The following is a 21026-nucleotide window of genomic DNA, read 5'->3' as shown; positions in this document are numbered from 1 at the left end:
GCCTGCACTATTTCAGTGTATTATGGAAAATATTCTCCAAGGTCACGGTATACGAATTAGACTGTTTTCTGAAAGAGTGTGGAGGCTTACGGGGAGAAGACAGGAGAATGGTACTATGTGAATGGCTCATTTGGAGAGCTGCGCAGACATGAGGCTATTGCAGAAAATACAGAGGCATGGGATTCAGGGTGATTTAGCAGTTTGGATCAGAAATTGGCTAGCTGTAAGAAGACAGAGTGTGGTGGTTGATGGGAAATGTTCAGCCTGGAGTTCAGTTACTAGTGGTCTACCACAAGGATCTGTTTTGGGGCCACTGCTGTTTGTCATTTTTATAAATGACCTGGAGGAGTGCGTAGAAGGATGGGTGAGTAAATTTGCAGATGACACTAAAGTCGGTGGAGTTGTGGACAGTGCAGAAGGATGTTGCAGGTTACGGAGGGACATAGATAAGCTGCAGAGCTGGGCTGAGAGGTGGCAAATGGAGTTTAATGCAGAAAAGTGTGAGGTGATGCATTTTGAAAGGAGTAGCAGGAATACAGAGTACTGGGCTATTGGTAAGATTCTTAGTACTGTGAATGAGCAGTGAGATCTTGGTGTCCATGTACACAGATCCCTCAAAGTTGCCACCCAGGTTGATAGGGTTGTTAAGAAGGTGTACGTTGTGTTAGCTTTTATTGGTAGAGGGATTGAATTTCGGAGCCATGAGGTTATGTTGCAGTTGTACAAAACTCTGCTGCGGCCACATTTGGAGTATTGCGTGCAGTTCTGGTCGCCACATTATTGGAAGGATGTGAAGCATTGGAAAGGGTGCAGAGGAGATTTACCAGGATGTTGCCTGGTATGGAGGGAAGATCTTGGGCGGAATTCTCCGACCCCTCGCAGGGTCGGGGAATCGCCCAGGGACTACGTAAATCCCGCCCCCGCCATGGCCGGAATTCTCTGCCGCCCGAGAAACGGTGGGCGCAGGAATCACGCCGCGCCGGTCAGCGTCCCCCCGCGGTGATTCTCCCGCCCGCGATGGGCCGAAGTCCAGCCGCTGTCAGGCATCTCCTGCCGACGTGGTTTAAACCACCTCTGGTGCCGGCGGGAGCAGGCGGCGCGAGCGGGCCCCAGGGTTCTTGGAGGGGCGCAGGGCGATCTGACCCCGGGGGAGTGCCCCCACGGTGGCCTGGCCCGCGATTGGAGCCCACCGATCGGCGGGCGGGCCTGTGCCGTGTTTGCACTCTTTATCTTCCGCCACGGCCTCCACCATGGCGGAGGCGGAAGAAACCCCCTCCACCGCGCATGCGCCGGGGTGACGTCAGTGGCTGCTGACGCTACGGCGCATGCGCGGACTCACGCCGACCGGCGAAGGCCTTTCGACCAGCCCCGACGGCGGTCGGCGTAAAGCAGTTTGCTTGAATGGTATAGCATCACTTCCATTTCACTATGGTAGCAGTATACACTATCTACAGGATAAAGTACAGCAACTCATCAAGCTTATGTTGACAACACTGTGAATTCCATCAAACGTGAGATACAATGTCATGAGATATCCAACACCTTTGAGTTGCCTGTAATTTGCACAAGACCTGAACTTGGACATTAATCACCTTCATTATGCTGGATCAATATCTTTGAACACTCTCAGAGGGATTCTCCGGAATCAGTGCGATGGTCCAACGCCAGCGTCAAAACCGGCGCGAACCACTCCGGCATCGGGCCGACTGGAAGTTGGGAATCCTCCGCACTTCTGGGGGCTAGGTGGATGCTGGAGGGGTTGGCGCCGTTCCAGCTGGCGCCGAATGGACTGCATCAATCCGCGGATGTGCCAAAGGGCCGGCGTGATCCCCCGCATGCGTGGAACTGCCGGCGTATTCTGGCGCATGCATAGGAGGGTCTCCACGCCGGCCATGGCAGAGCCCTGCAGGGGCCGGCGCGGAAGGAAGGAGTGCCCCCATGGCACAGGGCCGTCCGCAAATCAGTGGGCCCCGATCGCGGGCCAGGCCACTGTGGGGGCCCCCCCCTGGGGTCGGATCCCCCGCGCCCCCTGAGCACCACCCCAGCCGAGTTACATGCTAGGTCCCGCCGTGTGGGACCATGTCTAATCCACTCCAGCGGAACTGGCCAAAACTGGACGGCCGCTCGGCCCATCGGGGCCCGGAGAATTGCCGGGGGAGCTGCTGCCAACAGCCCCCGACCGGAGTGGCGTGAACCTCTCCCAAAAAACGGCGCCGGAGAAGACAGCAGCCAGTGGCGGGGTGGGATTCACGCTGATTTCCGGGGATTTTCCGACCTGGTGGAGGGGGTCGGAGAATCCCGCCCTCTAACTTTCATCATTGTGGGATCATTGAATCCACAGTGCAGAAGGAGGCCATTGGGCCCATTGAGTCTTCACCAGCCCTTGGAAAGAGCACCCTACCGAAGCCCACATCTTCACCCTATCCCTGTAACCCAAGAACCCCACACAACCTTTTTGGACACAAAGGGCAATTTAGCACGGCCAATCCACCTGACCTGCACATCTTTGGACTACGGGAGGAAACCGGAGCTTCCGTAGGAAACCCATGCAGACATGAGGAAAACGCGCTGACTCCGCACAGACAGGGACTGAAGCCGGGAATCGAACCTGGTACCCTGGAGCTGTGAGGCAACTATGCAACCACTGGATAACCAATGCCACAAAGATTGCAGTAATTCAAGAACAACTAGAATCAGGTATACCCACCACCACCTTCTCAGTGCAGGTAGGGATTGAAAATAAATGCTGGCATCATCTACATCCTACCTGCAAAAAATAAAATAAAACTGAACTTTTCCAATGACATAATAAGATTCATTTCAACTGGTCCTTTAACGTGAGAGAGTTGCCAACATTCCACTGCTCAGCTACTGGGTATAAATGTTATGATACTATTGAAGGGAGATTTTTATTCTTTTTGAATTGTGCACAAAATGCCTTTTCCCAGGAACCTTTACAAGCAGTTTGAAAGAATTCGGACTGAGAAGCAATGTTACGGACTATAATTAATACCGTGTGGTAATTCAGCAGCATACCCTTTCCTTTTGATGTTCTTGCTCATGTGGTTCTTTATTAGCAATACAACTGCGCTGAAAAAATATAGAAATGTCAGCTGCCAATATTCCGTCAGCACATTTCCAACCTTAAAATTACAGACATTTCAAAGCGCTTTCAGACTCTAATACATTTATTCCCAACCTTGAAAGTATGTTTGATGTCTTTTAGCAGAGATACAACTGCAGAGTGGAGTTTATGGGAGCAGGCAGCAATGTATGGCTGGACGGCGGGCAAGACTTTTGCACCTTACCTTCTGCTTTTCATTAATTATGCATCCGCAAGGAACTCGCCAAATTCCCGTGACAGGGCAGGCAGTGATACACATAGGGTTCAAAGCAAGGATTGACCTTTATGAGATAGACAGTGTCAAGGACTGTAATGTTATGAAAGCGATACTCCGGCACAGCTCATGAGTACTCAATCATTGATGCTGTGTCAAAACTTACTGGGCCACATCTCCCCCAGATGCCGAAGCAATGCAGCGTGTAAACTTTGGAAAGGAAATGTTTGCCGCAACATTACACATTAATTTTTTAAAGGTTCTCCAGCCCTCAGTTCCCCGCTCTTGGGGTCCCCACCTCAGGGTTACCTGCTCCTTGGCGCCCCACCTCAGGGATCCAGGCTCCTGGGCTCCCCACCTCAGGGATCCTGGCTCCAAGGCTCTCCACCTTGGGGATCCCTGTTCCTGGGCTCCCACCTCAGAATCTCCATTCCTGGGCTCCCACCTCAGGGATCCTGGCTCCTGAACTCCCTGCCTCAGGAATCCTCTCACCTGGGCTTCCCACCTCAGGGATCCTGGCTCCGAGGCTCTCCACCTTGGGGATCCCTGTTCCTGGGCTCCCACCTCAGAATCTCCATTCCTGGGCTCCCACCTCAGAGATCCTGGCTCCTGAACTCCCTGCCTCAGGAATCCTCTCTCCTGGGCTTCCCACCTCAGGAATTCTGGCTCCTGGGCTCCCCACCTCGAGGATTCCTGCTCCTGGGCTCCCCATCTTAGGGATACCCACTCCTCAGCTCTCCACCCCAGGGATCCTGGCTCCAGGGCTGCCCATGTCAGGGATCCTGGCCTTCCCACCTCAGGGAACCCCGCTCCTGGGCTCTTACCTCAGGATCTCTATTCCTGCACTCTCCACATCGGGGATCCCTGCTCCTGGGCTTCCTGGACCTGTGATGCACTGCAGCGTGTGTTGGCTGCTCCTCCAATCACAATTTGTTTCTCTGCCACATGAGTCTCTTAGCAGCAAAATGCGGAAAAGAAACAGCCTGTGATTGGAGGAGATTCTCCACACAGAATCTCACATTCAAACTTACCTGTTTGACGAGGATTTTGAAAACTTGCTCTGGGGGCTCCTCGAGAGGCTTTGGGGCCTTATCCGGCCTGTGGGTCAGATGTTGGACAAGCTTGCTCTATGCTGTGACAGTAACCTTAAATCTTCTGGCACCAAAATTCTTCTTCAAAAACATTGCCAATGTCAGCTGTGTGTGTTCTTATACATAACAATACCTCTGTCCATATCCTCTACTTCTCTTTTAAAACATCATTGTCAGCTAGTGGTTCAAAGCCTCCTCTCAATTCGGAATGCGGTAGCCCTTGAGATTCAAATGAGCAAATTAGCTGAGCTTTCATTGAAAAGCAAACATTTTAATTATACTGTTGTACAAATATCTATTCTTTACATTTACTAAAAGTAAAAGTTAGCCTCTTGGCCCAGCGATTCTGTTGCCCACAGGGGGCCAGCACGGCGCTGGAGTGCTCTGCGCTGCCGTACGCGGCCCTGCACTGCTCGCTTGCGTGGCAGCGCCATGCAACATGGCGGAGCCACACAGTGGGCTGGCGGGAAGAAGGTAGCCCTCCCCCCCCGGATCACCTGCGCCCGCCGATCGGTGGCCCCCGATCACCCTAACAGGAATCCAGGGGCACAATACTCCCTGAGCAGACAGGTAAGTTCTGAAATTGGTAGTGATTTTCATTGGCGGACAGGGGAGCTTGGGGAATTAATGACCAGGTACATTTTCTGGGACTGGGATTTCCACTGGAAGAGTTGCTCTTCCTGACACCACCAATATTTTATTTTTCATGACCCTTTCAAGGCTTTCATTGCTCGTCAAGTAGGTTCTACTGAGTGGATCATCCAGAGCAGATATGTTGATCAAATAGTTATTTGGTAGTACTTCACAAGACGAACCAAAGCTGTTCTGTGCTCCTATTGGCTAGTCTGCCTTATTGAGTTAGGCAATATGTAGTCCCAGACCTGACTTTACTCTGAAGGTTACACTGACATTTCTGCTGTCTAACCCAAACTAGGAGAATTTTCCAGCTTTCTCATTAACTTGGTCTCTTCAAAGTGCGTGCAAGGCTTCCATCCATGTTGTGTATGGTGAACTATAGAGTCAGCATTTTTCTGCTTCAGGTGCAGGACTGGCTCCCTCTATTTCCACAATCTCTCTCTCTGTCTCAGATGCTTGCAGGCTCACGTGGGTCTATGATGCTCAGTAATATCTTAGGAAATCTTGCAACCTGATAATAAAATGTCTTGATATGGACTCCTCCCCTCTGAAAGGCCATTTCTGTGGCAATGTGAGTCATATTGACCTTATTTCTAGGTCAAAAGGCCAATTAGTTATCCTTTAGGCCCACATCTTCATTCTTTTGAATTAAATAAATAGTTTAGGCTAGAAAAAATTATAAAACCTGACATTCCTAACGCTTCTCTGTGAGACATGGGATCGGAGAATCGCCCGGGGCCGGGGTCTATCTCGCCCCCGCCGTAGCCCGAATTCTCCACCCGCGATAGGCCAAAGCCGCGCCGCTGACAAGCCTTTCCCGCCGGAGGAATCAAAGCACGTCTGGTGCCGGCGGGATTGGCGGCACGGGCGGGCGCCGGGGTCCTGGGGGGGGGCGCGGGGCGATCTGGCCCCAGGGGGTGGCCCCACGGTGGCCTGGCATGCGATCGGGGCCCACCGATCAGCGGGCGGGCCTGTGCCGTGGGGGCACACTTTTTCTTCCGCCTCCGCCACGGTCTCCACCATGGCGGAGGTGGAAGAGACCTCCTCTCCCACGCATGCGCGGGATGATGTTAGCAGCCACTGAAGCTCCGACGCATGCGCGGACTTACGCCGGCCGGCAAAGGCCTTTCGGTCCTGGCTGGCGGGGCACCAAAGGCCGTTCGCACCGGCCGGCGGAGCGGATACCACTCTGGCGCGGGCCTATCCACTAAAGTTGGGTAGAATTCCGCACCTTTGGGGAGTCCCGACGCCGGAATGGTTCTCGCCACTCCACAACGCCGGGACCCCCTGCCCCGCCAGGTAGGGGAGAATCCCGGCCATGAAAACTAACAATTTACAGACAATCAGTACAGGTGGTCATGCAATTTTCCACAGTTGTGAACATCTTGCATCTTCTCAGCATGTCCCTTGACTTGGGCCTCTGTTGTTCCCATAGCAACAAGTCACCTAGGCTTGTCGTCAGGCAGAATTTAGGGAAGGTCACATGTCCCTCTTCACAGCTCGTTTTATCTTAAATTAAAGAAACTGTCCAAAAACAACAATCACCAACATAATGATTTTTATATTGATTTAACAGATTTTGATGGCTTAAGAATGAATGGCTAAACCAAGGCTAGTATTCTTAACCCATTAGAAAAAAGTCAAAGGTGCTATTGGTATTCCGTGTTCAATTGCAAACATTTTATTGCATGAGGGTCAGCATCTATGCATGAACAGGAATTCAATATTTTTCTTCTGAAGACGTATGCTGTTTAAATATATGTGTAATGCAACTTTTTCCCCCCAAAGAGATACCACGCTTTACTTCAGAACCCCAGGATGTGGACGTAACCTTGGGAAATACTGTCTACTTTACCTGCAGAGCTGAGGGGAACCCCAAGCCTAAAATTGTCTGGCTGCACAATAAGTGAGTATGAGCATCAATATCTTTGAGCTGCAAACTGGATGCTGAGATCTGACAGAAAATGATTATCGGTAAACATTATCTTTGTTCATTGGCACAGATTTGTGATTATTTCTTAAATGTCAAGATTTGATGAAAACCATTCAAATGTGCTCTGAGAAAATTGTGAACATTGAAGTAAAATTGAGTTGAATTACATTCTAACTGCCATGTGATGAATTTAAGGAGCATGACAATCATATTAAATAAACTAAACTGTATTTTAAGCAAAACATAGAAGGGTAGACGCTTCCTACATATTCATGAAATGAAATGAAAATCGCTTATTGTCACGAGTAGACTTCAACAAAGTTACTGTGAAAAGCCCCTAGTCGCCACATTCTGGCGCTTGTCCGGGGAGGCTGGTACAGGAATCGAACCGTGCTGCTGGCCTGCTTGGTGTGCTTTAAAAGCCAACGATTTAGCCGAGTGAGCTAAACCACCCCCTATCATCAACTATCTTTCCAATTCATTATTAACAAGGGCATAAGAAAATTACAGAATTATACTCAGGGAGTCCAGTAGTAATAGCTTCAATGAAAATCTGGAGGCAGTTTCGTCAACACTTCGGGTTGGCGGCAGGGTCGAGGGAAATGCCGATCCGGGAGAACCACAGATTTGAGCCAGGGAGGTGGGACGGAAGCTTTCGGAAATGGGAAGAGAAGGGGATTAAGACTCTACAAGATTTGTTTCCTCGGGGTCGATTTGCAGGATTGAGGGAGCTGGAAGCGAAGTATGGGCTGGAGCAGGGAGAAGTGTTTAGGTATATTCAGGTTTGGGACTTTGCCAGGAAGGAGATACAGAGCTTCCCGGAGGAACCGGCCTCCACGTTGTTGGAGGAGGTGGTGGTGGCAAGTGGACTGGAGAAGGGGACAGTGTCAGCGGTATACGGAGCTATGTTGGAAAAGGATAAGGCACCACTGGAGGGGATCAAAGCGAAGTGGGAAGAAGAATTGGGAAAGGTTATAGAGGAGGGGGTCTGGTTTGAGGTGCTCCGGAGAGTGAATGCCTCCACCTTGTGTGCGAGGTTGGGGGTGATACAGCTGAAGGTGGTGTACAGGGCACACCTCACGAGGGCAAGGATGAGCCGATTCTTTGAAGGGGTAGAAGATGTGTGTGAACGTTGTGGGGGGCGGGGGGTGGGGGGTGCCCGCTAATCACGTTCATACGTTTTGGTCCTGTCCAAAGCTTGGGGAGTACTGGAAGGAGGTGTTTAGGGTAATTTCCAAGGTGGTGCATGTGAAGTTGGACCCAGGTCGCCGGGAGGCCATATTCGGGGTGTCGGATCAGCCAGGGTTGGAAATGGGAGCGGAGGCAGATATCATAGCCTTCACTTCGTTGATCGCCCGAAGGTGGATCCTGCTGGGATGGAGAGCGGCCTCTCCACCCTGTGCCCTGGCGTGGCGAGGGGACCTGTTGGAATACTTGACCCTTGAGAAGGTTAAGTTCGAACTGAGGGGAAGTTCGGAGGGGTTCTACAAGTCATGGGCACTATTTATTATGCACTTTCAAGAACTGGATAACATCGAACATTAGTTGCGTGGGGGGGGGGGGGGGGGGGGGGGGGGGGGAGGGGTGGGGCTGTGTATGTTGACGATGGCTATGGGTAATCTCTGATTCCTTTTTTTTCTTTGGCATTTGTTTATGTTAACATGCGGGCTGATTCTGGGCATGGTGGGAGGATGGGATCGCTGTTACTGTTATGGGGTTTGAGATATTTGTTGTTGGTTATTGATTGTTGTTGGGTGTAAATTCGGGAGAAAAATTGTGAAAAAGGAGAATAAAAATATTTTAAAAGAAAGAAAAAAGAAAAAGTACAGAATTAAAATTGCCAGTTTTCCCACTGAAGCTTATATTTCAAATGTCATCCTATATTTACAAGAACATTCCCGCCAAATTTTTGGTCTTAAAAATTTATCCGAAAGCAAATATTCTATGCACTGACAAGGTTATTTTGAATTAAGCCAAATTTCTACCTACTCTTCCATTGTCCCAACATTGGGGCCATACCTTCAGCTGCATAAGCCCTAACAACTGGAATCCCGTACCAGAACATCGATGTCTCACCTCTTACTGTTTTAAGACCTGTCATACAATTTCTTGTGCTTATGCTCCATTTGAGCCTCCTCCCATCCTTCCTCTAACTCTTTCAGTACAACCCTCTATTCCTTTCTCCTGCACATGCTTATCTATCCTGCCTTTAAATGCATCTATACTCTCAACCTTGCCCCTCGCCTGAGGTATGATGATCCTCAGGTTAAAACAACACCAGTCAGCTCTTCCCCTCAAAGGAGAAAGCAGCCTATGGTTATCTGGGACTATGGTGACTTTACCTTTACCCTTTACCTTTACTATGTATTTAAGTGACTCTTAAACAGGCACATGGACAGTAATAAATAGAAGGGGTGTAGGTTAGGTTGATCTTAGATTAGGGTAAATGGTTGGCACAACATTGTGGGCTGAAGGCCTGTACTGTGCTGTACTGTTCTATGTTCTATTTGCTTCAACCACTCCTTATCGTACTGAGTTCCACATTCCCACCACACTCTAGATAAAGACAAATTCTCTCTAAATTCTATCATTAATTTCTTGGCAACTGTCTTGTATTGATGGCCTCTAGATGTTTTTCCACACAAATGGAAACACATGGGGCTGGATTCTCCATTAGCCGACGCCAAAATCGGGAAACACGATGGTGCGAAGACTAGCCTCTGATGCCGAAATCGGGCCAGACGCCGGTTTGGGGCATTACACTGTCTGGCAGGCCGGGTCCGCACGTGGCTGCTGCCATGTTGTACGGTGCGGCCCCGCTGTGCGCGTGCATGGCCATGAACCAGCCATTCGGCCCACCAAGAACAACGTTAGTACAGTAGGCATATCATTAGCGGGCCTGACGCCCGATTCTCTGGGGCCTTGATTCAGCGTCTCGAATGGGCCGATTTCCCGACGATGTGTTTCTAATGTGCTTTTAAAAATCGTGAACGTGGCGTCCTGGTTGCTGAGTAAGAGAGAGGAGGCAGGAAGTGGCGTGGGGTGACTACGGGCTGCTGGCACGGACACAGGCAGTGCTGGCTGCGGCAGGAGAGGGGCGGGGGCCTGCCAGGACTGGGGGAGGGGAGGAGAAGGACAGGCCGAACAGCCGAGTTGCCCCCCCCCCCCACCCCCCCCCCCCAACCCCCCCCCCCCCCCCCCCCCCCCCCCCCCCCCCCCCCCCCCCACCCACAGAACAGGGTCGGTGCCCAGGCACCGAATGCCATTATGGCGGCCATCTTTCTGGCCACTCACCCTGGGTGCACGCAGTGACAACGGTCGTATGGAGGGGCCCTCCAGTATGAGGCTAGGAGGGTCGCTCGCATCGTGGTGATCTGCTGCTTCCTCCACAGTATAGCCCAGCAGAGGGGTGATGTGCTGGAAGATAATTAGGAGGGAGGGCAGGCCTCATCCGATGAGGAGGATGAGACGGAGAGGGACTTAGGGCCTGGCCAGGCTGGGGAGGCTGCACAATGCTATCACCAGGGCCAGCGCGCAAGAGACCACACAACCCATACGTTGCAACACGCTTCACAGCCTAGGGGGGGAGGGGGGTCGCTGGCCAGGGGCAACAAAACCACCATCCCGCACCCACATCCCCTCAACTCCCACACCACCAAACCCCCTCACCTCCCACACCACCAAACCACCCGCATGCACACCCCCTCCGTTATACGTACCTGCGGTACTACGTGCTTGGGGGCACTGGGTTGGCAGTGACAGTAGGTCTGATCTGTAGCATGGAAGATGATGACAACCCACTCTGCAATGGGTTGTGTGCTGCACATCGTTTGACAATGTATGACTCATGGCCACAGTCGCACCTTCCACCTGGGTGATCCCTGCATGCGAGCTCCAGTCCATCACACGGTCCTGTCGAATTTCTGGGGAGGGGTGCTGGGGACGGTCGGGGTGGGGGGATCATGGTCCATCCACTGGGCCTTCACTTATCCTTCAGCCCACGCTCCCACTGGCCGGCACTGACCGCCCCACACCCACATCCATTAGACAGACCACAGAACAGGGGCGGGATTCCCCGATCTCCCGCCGGGTCGGAGAATCGCCGAGGGCCGGCGTCAATCCCGCCCCGGAGATTCGGCAGGGGTGGCAATCGCTCTGCGCTGGTCGGCGTGCCCCCCCCCCCCCTCCCCCATTCTCCAGCCTGCGATAGGCGGAGGTCCCACTGCTGTCATGCCTCTCCCGCCGGCGTGGATCAAACCACCTACCTTACCGGCAGGAGCAGGCGACGCGGATGGGCTCCGGGGTCCTGGGGGGGGGGGGCGCGGGGCGATCTGGCCCTGGGGGGTGCCCCCACGGTGGCCTGGCCCGCGATCGGGGCCCACCAGTTGCCGGGTGGGCCTGTGCTGTGGAGGCACTCTTTTCCTTCCACCTTCGCCATAGTCTTCACCATGGCGGAGGCAGAAGTGACCACCTCACCTGCGCATGCGCGGGGATGACGTCAGCAGCCGCTAACGCTCCGGCGCATGCGCAGACTTTCGCCGGCCGGCGAAGTCCCTTCGGCACCGGCTGGCGTGGCGCCAAAGGCCGTTAACGCCAGCTGGCAGAGTAGGAACCACTCCGGTGTGCCCTAGCCCCTCAATGTTAGGGCTTGGCACTCCATCGCGCCGGGAACCCCCGCCCCGCCGCGTAGGGGAGAATCCCTGCCCTGGTTTCAACAATGTTAACAGGTGTTTATTGTGAATAGATATATACAGTCTGTGCCCTAGCCTCTATAACTAAACTGTGCCCTGTATGCATGGCAATTTAAGTGGTGTCTAACTTTCTGGCCTTACAGACCCTAATACTAAGCCTAGGTGGTTCCCCATGCGGAACAGCAGGAGTGGAGGTGGACTGTTGTGACCCTTGCACTGCGACGAGGGTCCTCGTTTGTCGCACGTCTCCTGGGGCGGCCCGTCCTGGATGGGTCCGGCTGCTGCTCTTGCGTCCCGGGTGACGTGGTGCTTCCCGGTTCTGCCCACTGCCCATCAGATGCACCAGGGTCAGGAGGTAGACCGGAAAGGGGGGTGGGGGGGGGGAGAGAGAGTCGGAAGTGCTGCGGTGTTCCGACACCTTTCCTGTGGAGATCACCAGCATGGGCCCCAGCACCTCCTCCTCTTCAGGGTGCCCGATGGCCACTGGGCTCCTCCATGGGCCCCGGATGTGAGCGGAGCCATCCCCTGAGACCCCCCGCCATCTGGTGCTGCCAGTCCTGGAGGTCCACTCTGGTCTTGACCAGGGTTTGCACGTTTGCGGTGATGAAGCACAGTGAGTGGCCCATCTCTGTCTGGGACAGCACCACATCACGCTGCGACTGTGCCACGGCACTGAGGGTCTGTGCCACACAAGCCAGTGAGTGGGCCACGTCCCTCGGGGACTAGGTCAACGCCATTTGTGTCTGCACCACGCCGGCCTGCACCTGGGCAATGCCGCCGATGCTCTCAGCAATGGCCTGCTGTGACTGGGCCATGCTGTGGAGCGCTGCTGCAATCTCCAGGTGGGTCTGGCACATGGTTGCCTGTGAGAGGACAGCCCTGTTCTGGGCCTTGCCCCCCACCTGCACAGAAAGCCCCAGGCCTTGCACACGCTGACCCATATCTGACACCACCGTCCCCATTGCCTCCACCGCGCACGCCACCCGTGCGGTTTTGACCTGGGTGGCACGCATGACCGGCACCACCCCCTGCCCCTGCACACGGATGGACTCCAGCCCATGGGGGACGACTCTCCCAAACGGAAACAAAGCCCCCGAGCGAGTGCATTTAGCTGCATGTTTCCCCGCGCTCACAATGCCGAAAAACACATGGATATTCAACACGACTCAGGTTGAATAAAAGGCCTAAACGGGGAAACGCGTGACAAAGGCTGCACATAGTCCCGGTTTGTACAGTGGGAGATCTGCTTGCCAGAACTCCCCATTGTAGTGAGAGATCGGGACGCCATTTTTAACTGGAGTCCAGATCTCTGAGGCCCTCAAAATGATCTCCGACTTTCCTCACCCAGTCCAAATGCAGTATAGAAGGGTCCCCCGGCTGCCCCGCATACTCCCAACACCTACGTCTGGCAACCCCAGCCTGATCATGCACGCACAAAATATGCCAGCTTAGCACCGTGACAGTGCCAACCTGTCAGTGCCCCTGCCAGTGCCACCAGTGCCAGTTGGCACTGCCAAAGTTATTATACCCAGATGGCAGCGCTAGGGTGCCAAATTGTCACTACCAGGGTGCCCAGGTGGCATCAGCATTGCCAGGGCATCACCTTGAGCAAAGGGCATTCATCTAGAAGCCTCTGATCTTCTTGGAGACCCCCACAGTGTTTTGGTGCTCGCCCAAGGTCTCTGAGGGGAAGGGGTTGAATCCCAAAGCCATAGGTACCTCGGGAATCTGCACATTAGAGTGAGGCTTACTGCCTTGCTCTAATCTGCAGATTTTCTAAAAAGTGATCCCGCCCATTGTGGGTGGGACTCACATCACAAAGACTCGCAATTTAATGTGCTTAATGTCGGGAGGCATTGTGAGCCATACAGATCCCGGGAATGGGAGGCGGGATTCTCAGATCCTGAGGCGAAGTGTTGATGCCATCATAAACGCCGTCGCATTTTGCAACGGCGTCAACAGGCCCCCAGGATCAGCGACTCTGCGCCTCATAGGGGGCCAGCACGGCACTGGAACGTCAGGACTCGGCCTATCTTGGCAGCCACTCAGCCCAACACACATGGAGAATTGCTGGGGGGGCCGTGTACAGCGCCGGCACCAATGGCGCCGATTTTCCGGTCACCGGAGTCTCCCAGCTTTCAATGGCCGTGCTACGCCGCAGCAAGTTGCTTTTTTGGTGCAGGGTGGCTGTTGGATTGTGTTCATGCTCTGCACTTACACGTGCAAACCTTTCATTATTTCAAATAGCTCTATTAGGTCATCCCTTAGACTTCTCATTCCAAGACAAGAGAAGCCTGTTTATCCTGATGGGTATAATAACCTTGTGATTATGGTATCCTCCTGGAAAACATCATTTGCAGCCTCTTCATTGCTCTATACCTTTTTATAATACAGTATGGCAACCAGGACTTATACATAGTACTCCAAGTGTGGCCTAACCAAGTTTGTCATAATTTCTCTGCTTTTCAATAATATTTCTCAGAACTAAATCTCCCACTTTGGTATCATCCATAAATTTAGAAATTATGTTTTTAATTTTTTTAAATTAACTTCCAGGATGTTAATTTAAAAAAATTAAAACCATAATTTCTAAATTTAGACCAGCATTTATTGCCCATCCCTAATTGACTTTGAGAAGGTGGTGGTGAGCTGCCTTCTTAAACAGCTACAGCTCCTGTGGTGTAAGTACATCCACAGTGCTGTTAAGGACAGAGTTCCAGGGTTTTGAGCCAGTGACAGTGTTGGAATTGTGATATATTTCCAAGTCAGGATTTTGAGTGGGTTGGAGGGAAACTTCCAGATTGAATAACTATTACAAATAGTGAACAGTTGCCCCAGCACTGAGTCTTGTGGGACCTAATTTTTCACCTTTAACTACTCTGAATAACTACCCTTTATACTTTCTCGCTTGCAGATAGCTAGCTTTCCATTTTGGTACTTTCTGATAACTCCAAATGTTTTGATCTTATTCATTTATCTATTATGGTACGTTCTGAAAGGTTATTTGGTATTTCATGTTTATTGGACTGAATGTTATTGGGCCATACTGATCACCCCTCCCACACATCCTCCTCCTGCTCCCACCCCTGGAGTCCAGGAGTCAGTGACATAGACACTGAGGTTTAATGGGTGGTGTCGAGATTCTTATTTTACGTTCTAATGGGAGTTGATAGTCAGGTTAATTGGAGGTGTCAAAAATACAACTTTATTGCTAATTATTCACTTGAATACACTTAAATAAGAACTGAATCAAAACTTAGAAACAAAATATCAAACAATACATAAAAGGGTCAAACAAATGGCAAAAAAGCATTAAACATAAAAGCATAAAGAAATCACTTTACATACAAATAAATGGATAAATGATTCAAGAATTCAGGAAAGCTGGAATTCAGAAACAAAGAAATCGACCACAAGGTCGTACTTTTAAGGGAATTCTTTTATGTGGTCTAATCCCTCATTTACTCTCATCGGTTTCTAATTCTCAGTTGAGACATCCTGGTTTGTTCAAATGGATGTCTGCTACTGAGAGGATGATTTATTAATCAAACATTAGTCAAACATTAGTCATCACTTAAGATTGTCTGGTGTCCATTAAAGTTAGCTCAGCATCTATGTGCACAGTCTCATGAAAATAGGTTTCTCACGTCACCGCTGGCCATAGATCTTGCTGTAATTAAATACATTCTTATTGCTGAATACACTGAAATACAGTCAATTCATTATATGCAACAGTCACTGAAACAATGTCTAAATTTCCACAGTCAAGACACTAGAGTTCAATAGTTAATTCATTATCTGAAACAATGACTGTATTCTCACAGTCAAAACACTTTTAACAATTTCACTCTTGAGCGATGCATTCATTCAACTCTTAAAACCATGAATAAATCAATAATCTGTCAGGTGGGAAAGATCGGATACCCTAAGAAGTGCTCAAGGAGAGGAGGAATGGGTTTTGGAGGCCAGAAAAGGAGGCACAAAGGGAGAATGTAGGATTCTGGGGAGGGGGCTATGCCTGATGCACATAGGACACCACTGTTAATTGTATGTTAATTATATTATGTACAGGTGAAGGACATTGTTCAATTAAGTACTTGGATTACATATAAATCGGGGATAGCTGAGAGACTGGGTGTATGGGAAGAGAGCTGTAAAGAAATGTTCTGGTTTTGACTTCACCAATTGATTTAGATCCTAATAACAATCATATCCCCCACCCCATCTTTCTTCCTGCCCTTTCACCAAGTTTGATGAAAAAAATGGCTATCCCATTCTTGCCTACCTTCCATTTCCCTGCATATTATAACAGTGGAGACAGATTAAGAACCTAAATTGCCAATTAATTAGGTGGTTAAAGAGATCAATAGGCCTCAGGGTGGGCAGGCTAGTCGGTGCCTTACTCATCCCCTGTATTATGGGACCAGAGTTGGATGGGTAGAAAGAGAGAGGATACCCACCTATCATATCTTAGTTGTCCCTCCACCGAAAACACATGTGGCGAGGGCACCATAAAATGCAGGCCAATATATCTATTACATTACCCTGGCCTACTCTCTCCCTTTCTCTGCTACCTTTCAAAGAATTAAATTAGATTGATCCATGTTTACTCATGATTGTATTTTTGACTTCTGTATGTGTTTTCGATTTCCCCTTCGGTAGGGATTACACTATATTTCCTGTGACCAATGTTAGGCTGATTATGCAATTCCCTGGATATATTCATCTCCCTTCATAAATATGGATTACACCTTTTTCCAACAAAATATTAAATATATGTAAATATGCCCCTGCTATCTCTTTCCTAGATCCTTTTAAAATGCATGGATGAATCCAGACCAAGGGTTTTACCTGTAAATCCGCCTACTTGATCAAGCTTATGATCACCATTCCTCACATCTCTTAGTGTCAGTTATGCTCCTGTGAATGGCCTTAGAATGCTTCATTGCATTAAGGCAGCATTTAAATGTGCTCTGATCATTTCTTAAAATAAATATGTTATTTTGGAGTTAAGTGTGAGAAATGTTGGGAAACTGGCTGTTTTATTGTACCAGAAGTATAACAAATCTTAGTTTTTAAAGAACCACATTGGCAACAGAAAAATGTAAAATTTTTCTTCAAAACATAGATGAGAAGAATTTTTTGCGAAAAATAAACAATTGGGGTAGGATTCTCTGTCCAGCGGCGCCGGAATCGCAAAGCGTGATTGGGCAGAGATTCACGCGAGGCGAAAATCATAGCCGGCGCCAGGCGTCCGACAAATACCGTGCTCCGGTGCCACAACAGGAGTATCAATGCATGCTACTCCTCACATACAGAAAACGCCGTTGGCATATCATTAACAGGCTTGACTCGGTATTCTCATGGGCCTCCACAATTCCCCATCTCCATGGGGAGGAATTACCGATGCCGAGAGTCTCTTGTGGTTTTAAAAATTGGGAAACAGTTTCTGTGGCTGCTGAGGGAGAGAGAGGAGGTCAAACATGCAGAGGTGCGACAGTGGGATGACAGTTCTACCGCTGGTAGGGGGGATCATCTGCCAGGGCAGGAGGTGGACCGGGGTGGTGGTGGGGGGGGGGGGGGGGGGGAGAGAGGGGGGGGGGGGGGGGGGGGGGGCGTGGGGGGGGGGAGGGGGTGTGACGGGAAGCAACCAGGGGATGGGCCTTGGGATGACAGTGACCTCCCGGAACCGGGTGTCCAGGCACAGACCACCACTGCCGTGGCCTGCAAAGCTGTCATCTTGTTGCGCACCCCACTGACGTCTCACCTTGGCCAGTGGTTGCACAGTGACATGGGCCATGTGGGTGCCCCCACCCCACCAACCCCTGCACTCCAACCCCCACCCTGTACACCATCACCCCCACACTCCACCACCCCATCCTACACCCCACCACCCCCGCACACCATCCCATTCCTGCCCCACTAACCACCAGAGGGGTATCACATGGCCCACGCAAGGACAACATCCACAAGAGCCCCTACAGGACCGCGCTGGACAGGGCCGTGGAGCGTACTGTTGGCATAGGTAGCACTAGCCACCGGTACCACTGCTGGTAGGGAAGAGTGGCTGCCAGCAGGAATGGGTGCCAGGGCCAGAGGCCCCTGCGGTGCTGGGCACTGATGGGGCCAGGGGTGCAATGTGGAGGACAGAGAGCCAGAGGAACGGCCACTGATGGACGAAGAGGGGGGGAACACGCAGGGTCAGGGGCTGCATTGCAGGCCGGGGCCACCACATAGCCTGCTGGACCTGTTGGCACGGCAGTACACACCATGTCTGCCTTTCATCCCCTGCAGGCAAAGGTTGTCGGAATCCAACCAGAAATGGTGGCTTCACCTTGGCTACCACAGTCCTGGGGGATGCACTGAAGCTGTAGCTGTTCGAGGAGGACCCTGCAGTGGTGGAGCCCGTCACAGAAGAACAGGGGCCAGCCAGTGAGGGTGGAGAGCTGGCTGCCCAATTTGCCAAGGAGGAGCTGGGAAGGGGGCACTGCATAAGGCATGTGTACCGGCAGCGCCTGCCCTTCGAGGACCTGCCAGACTGGGCATGTGGCCAAAGACTCCGGCTGAGCAGGGGGAGAGTACGGCATATCTGCAAGATCATGGCACACTTGGAACTGAGGGTTATGAGGGAGGACACCCAAGCCTGGTGGCTGTCAAGGTGATGGTTGCCCTGGACGTTTAAGCCAGGGGGTCCTTCCAGGCGCCGAGCTGAGACCATGGGCAGATGTGATTCCGTGCAGTATGTTAAATTCAATATGGACTGAGATCATCAGGATGCCCGGGCAGCAAGGTTAGCAATCATCGCCAGGATGCTACAGGGGATGATCGACGAGATGCATGTCACCATACAAGCACCGGCCTATGACCAACCAAAAGAGGTTCCACTCGATGAACGTACAGCTGGTGTGTGACCACGAGATGCACATCATGCAATTCTGTACCTGATATCTAGGCAGTGTGCACAATGCCTTCATCCTGGTACACCTGATGGTTCCTGACACATTCTAGGTGCTCCCCCAGGTGAGGGGTTGGATCTTGGGTGACAGGGGTTCTCCGCTGCACTCACACAACCCTGGCTGACCACCTCCCTCCCATGACCACCCTCCCTGCCCCACCTCTCCCTGTTACCCCCTGCCCCCACAACCCTCTCTGTGATTCCTTCCTGCCTGCAAAAACGTATGGACCAGATGCTTTGATTGGTGCCACGGCAAGAGCAATCTTGGCATTTTGGATTATCTAAATCGGGTAATAAAACAAATTTTCATTCAGAATTTTCAGATCCCTCCTCCCCCAACACCCCCTCCCCCCAACAACCTCTCCCCCCAAATTCTGACAACAACAAATTCCTTAAAGTAGGTAATGAACGATAGCCACCTAGAGTAAAGCCCCTCCTTCTATCCCCTCATGGCATACTTTGAGCGCGATTCTCTGCTCCCCACGCTGGGTGGGAGAATCGCGGGAGGGCCCCCCAATTATTTCACGACCCCCTGGCGCCCCCCGCGATTCCCCCCCCCCCCGCTCGGACGAATCGCCGCTCGCCGTTTTTCACAGCGACCGCCGATTCTCCGACCCGGATGGGCCGAGCGGCCTGCCGTTCGCGACCGTTTCACGATGACGGCAACCACACCTGGTCGCTGCCGTCGTGAAATCGCTGTGAGATGCCCGTTTTGGGGCTTGTAGGGGGCCTGGTGGGGAATGAGCACCACGACTATGCTCGGGAGTTGACAGGCCCGCGATCGGTGCCCACCGATTGTCGGGCCAGCGTCTCAATCGGACGCACTATTTCCCCTCCGCCGCCCCGCAAGATCAAGCTGCTACGTCTTGCGAGGCGGCTGAGGGGAAGACGGCCATCGCGCATGCGCGGGTTTGAGCTGTCAGCCGTCGTGACGTCAGCCGCGCATGCGCGGGTTGGAGCCGGTCAACCTGCGCATGCGCGGCTGATGTCACATAGGCGCCGCCATCGCGTCACTCTCGGTGCGCCTCCCGGCGACCGAGAGTTACAGAGCGCCGCTCCTAGCCCCGCCGGGAGGGGAGAATAGGGGCGAGGAGCGGCGTCCGAGGCCGTCGTGAAACTCGGAAGATGTGCTTCTGTTTTAAACATTTATTCTATGAACTCAAGTTAACCTTTTTAAAACATACAGTGAACATCTTAGCAACCATTAATTCAAATACAACCCCCAAAGGTTACAACACTAAGTAATCCTTTAAGCTTTCCTTTTAACATCCAGAAGACTTAAAAAAAACATTTAAAACAGAAGCACATCAGGTTAAAGTCACTACTGAGAGCGGTTATTAGCTTTAATTCACCAAAGGATCGATTTACATTCTTTAGATTACAGAGAGACTCATACACCTTCTGGCTGTGACTGCAGATATCCAGCTCTGAAAACGAAACTAAAACACACCCTGCAGCAAACAGCCTAAAACGAAAGGAGAAAGCTGACTGACAGCCCAGCTCCACCCACTCTCTGAACATCACTGCAGTAGTAAACACCCATTTCTTAAAGGTGCTCTCACTACAGCTATTTCTGTACATACCCATCTATAAACACCCATTTCTTAAAGGTACTCCCTCACATGACACTTTGCAATTTGTATTTTATCCAAAGTTAAGCAGACGAGCCAGCAAAGCAGTTATCTGTTGACTTACACTGAGACCATGTTCACTATTTACATCTCTATTTTGTTCCAGCAATGAATTACACATGAAAAATGACATTCGTCGGAATTTACTAGATGATGGTACCTTGATGATCCAGAATGCACAGGAATCTGACCAGGGAACATACCAATGCATGGCTAAAAATGTAGTGGGGGAGGCCACAACTCAAGGCGTTTTACTTCGATATTTTGGTACTCCAAGTAAGAAATCATCCATGTTATTTCTTTCCTGCTTTATTTGGTCAATGTTTTTTGTCCTCAGCAATATTCTCACAGCAGCATTAACTTGAATTCTGAAAAAATATTTGGAACTAGATTTGCATCATTTTACAGGATCATTGAAATTATTGAAATTTATAAAGTCCTGATGGGGCTGGATGGAGTGAATGCTGGAAGGATGGAATGGCCAGGCACAGTTTAAAAATAAGGACCGAGACCTTCCAGCTGTTCATGCCGGTGGGATACTCTGGTCCTGTCGATGGCGCACCTCCGCCTTGAGTTTCCCATCGGTGTGGATTTAATGGGAAATCTCATTGACAGCGGTGGGGCCAGAAGATCCTGCCACCGGTCAACAGCGTGCCACCTCCCACTACTGAGAAACATGCTGCGGAGCAGCCAGAGACTCTCGCCCAAGGAGTTGCCCATTTAAGACACAGATGAAGCAGCATTTCTTCTC

At 51.3% G+C, this 21026-nt stretch overlaps 1 protein-coding gene across 2 annotated transcripts in view; it reads left to right on the top strand.

Moving 5' to 3' along the window:
- LOC119972507 (peroxidasin homolog) overlaps positions 1-21026 on the top strand; it is a 674574-nt gene that overhangs the window by 380661 nt on the left and 272887 nt on the right. For both annotated transcript variants that reach the window (XM_038809326.1, XM_038809327.1), the window contains 2 exons: positions 6854-6971; positions 20382-20551. In XM_038809326.1, the coding sequence (XP_038665254.1) occupies positions 6854-6971; positions 20382-20551 (288 nt within the window). The remainder of the gene's footprint in view (positions 1-6853; positions 6972-20381; positions 20552-21026) is intronic.

This window comes from Scyliorhinus canicula, chromosome 10 (assembly GCF_902713615.1).
Source record: "Scyliorhinus canicula chromosome 10, sScyCan1.1, whole genome shotgun sequence".
Taxonomy (NCBI): Eukaryota; Metazoa; Chordata; class Chondrichthyes; order Carcharhiniformes; family Scyliorhinidae; genus Scyliorhinus; species Scyliorhinus canicula.
Note: the sequence above shows the minus strand (reverse complement) of the source record. Positions and strands in the feature narration are given on the sequence as shown.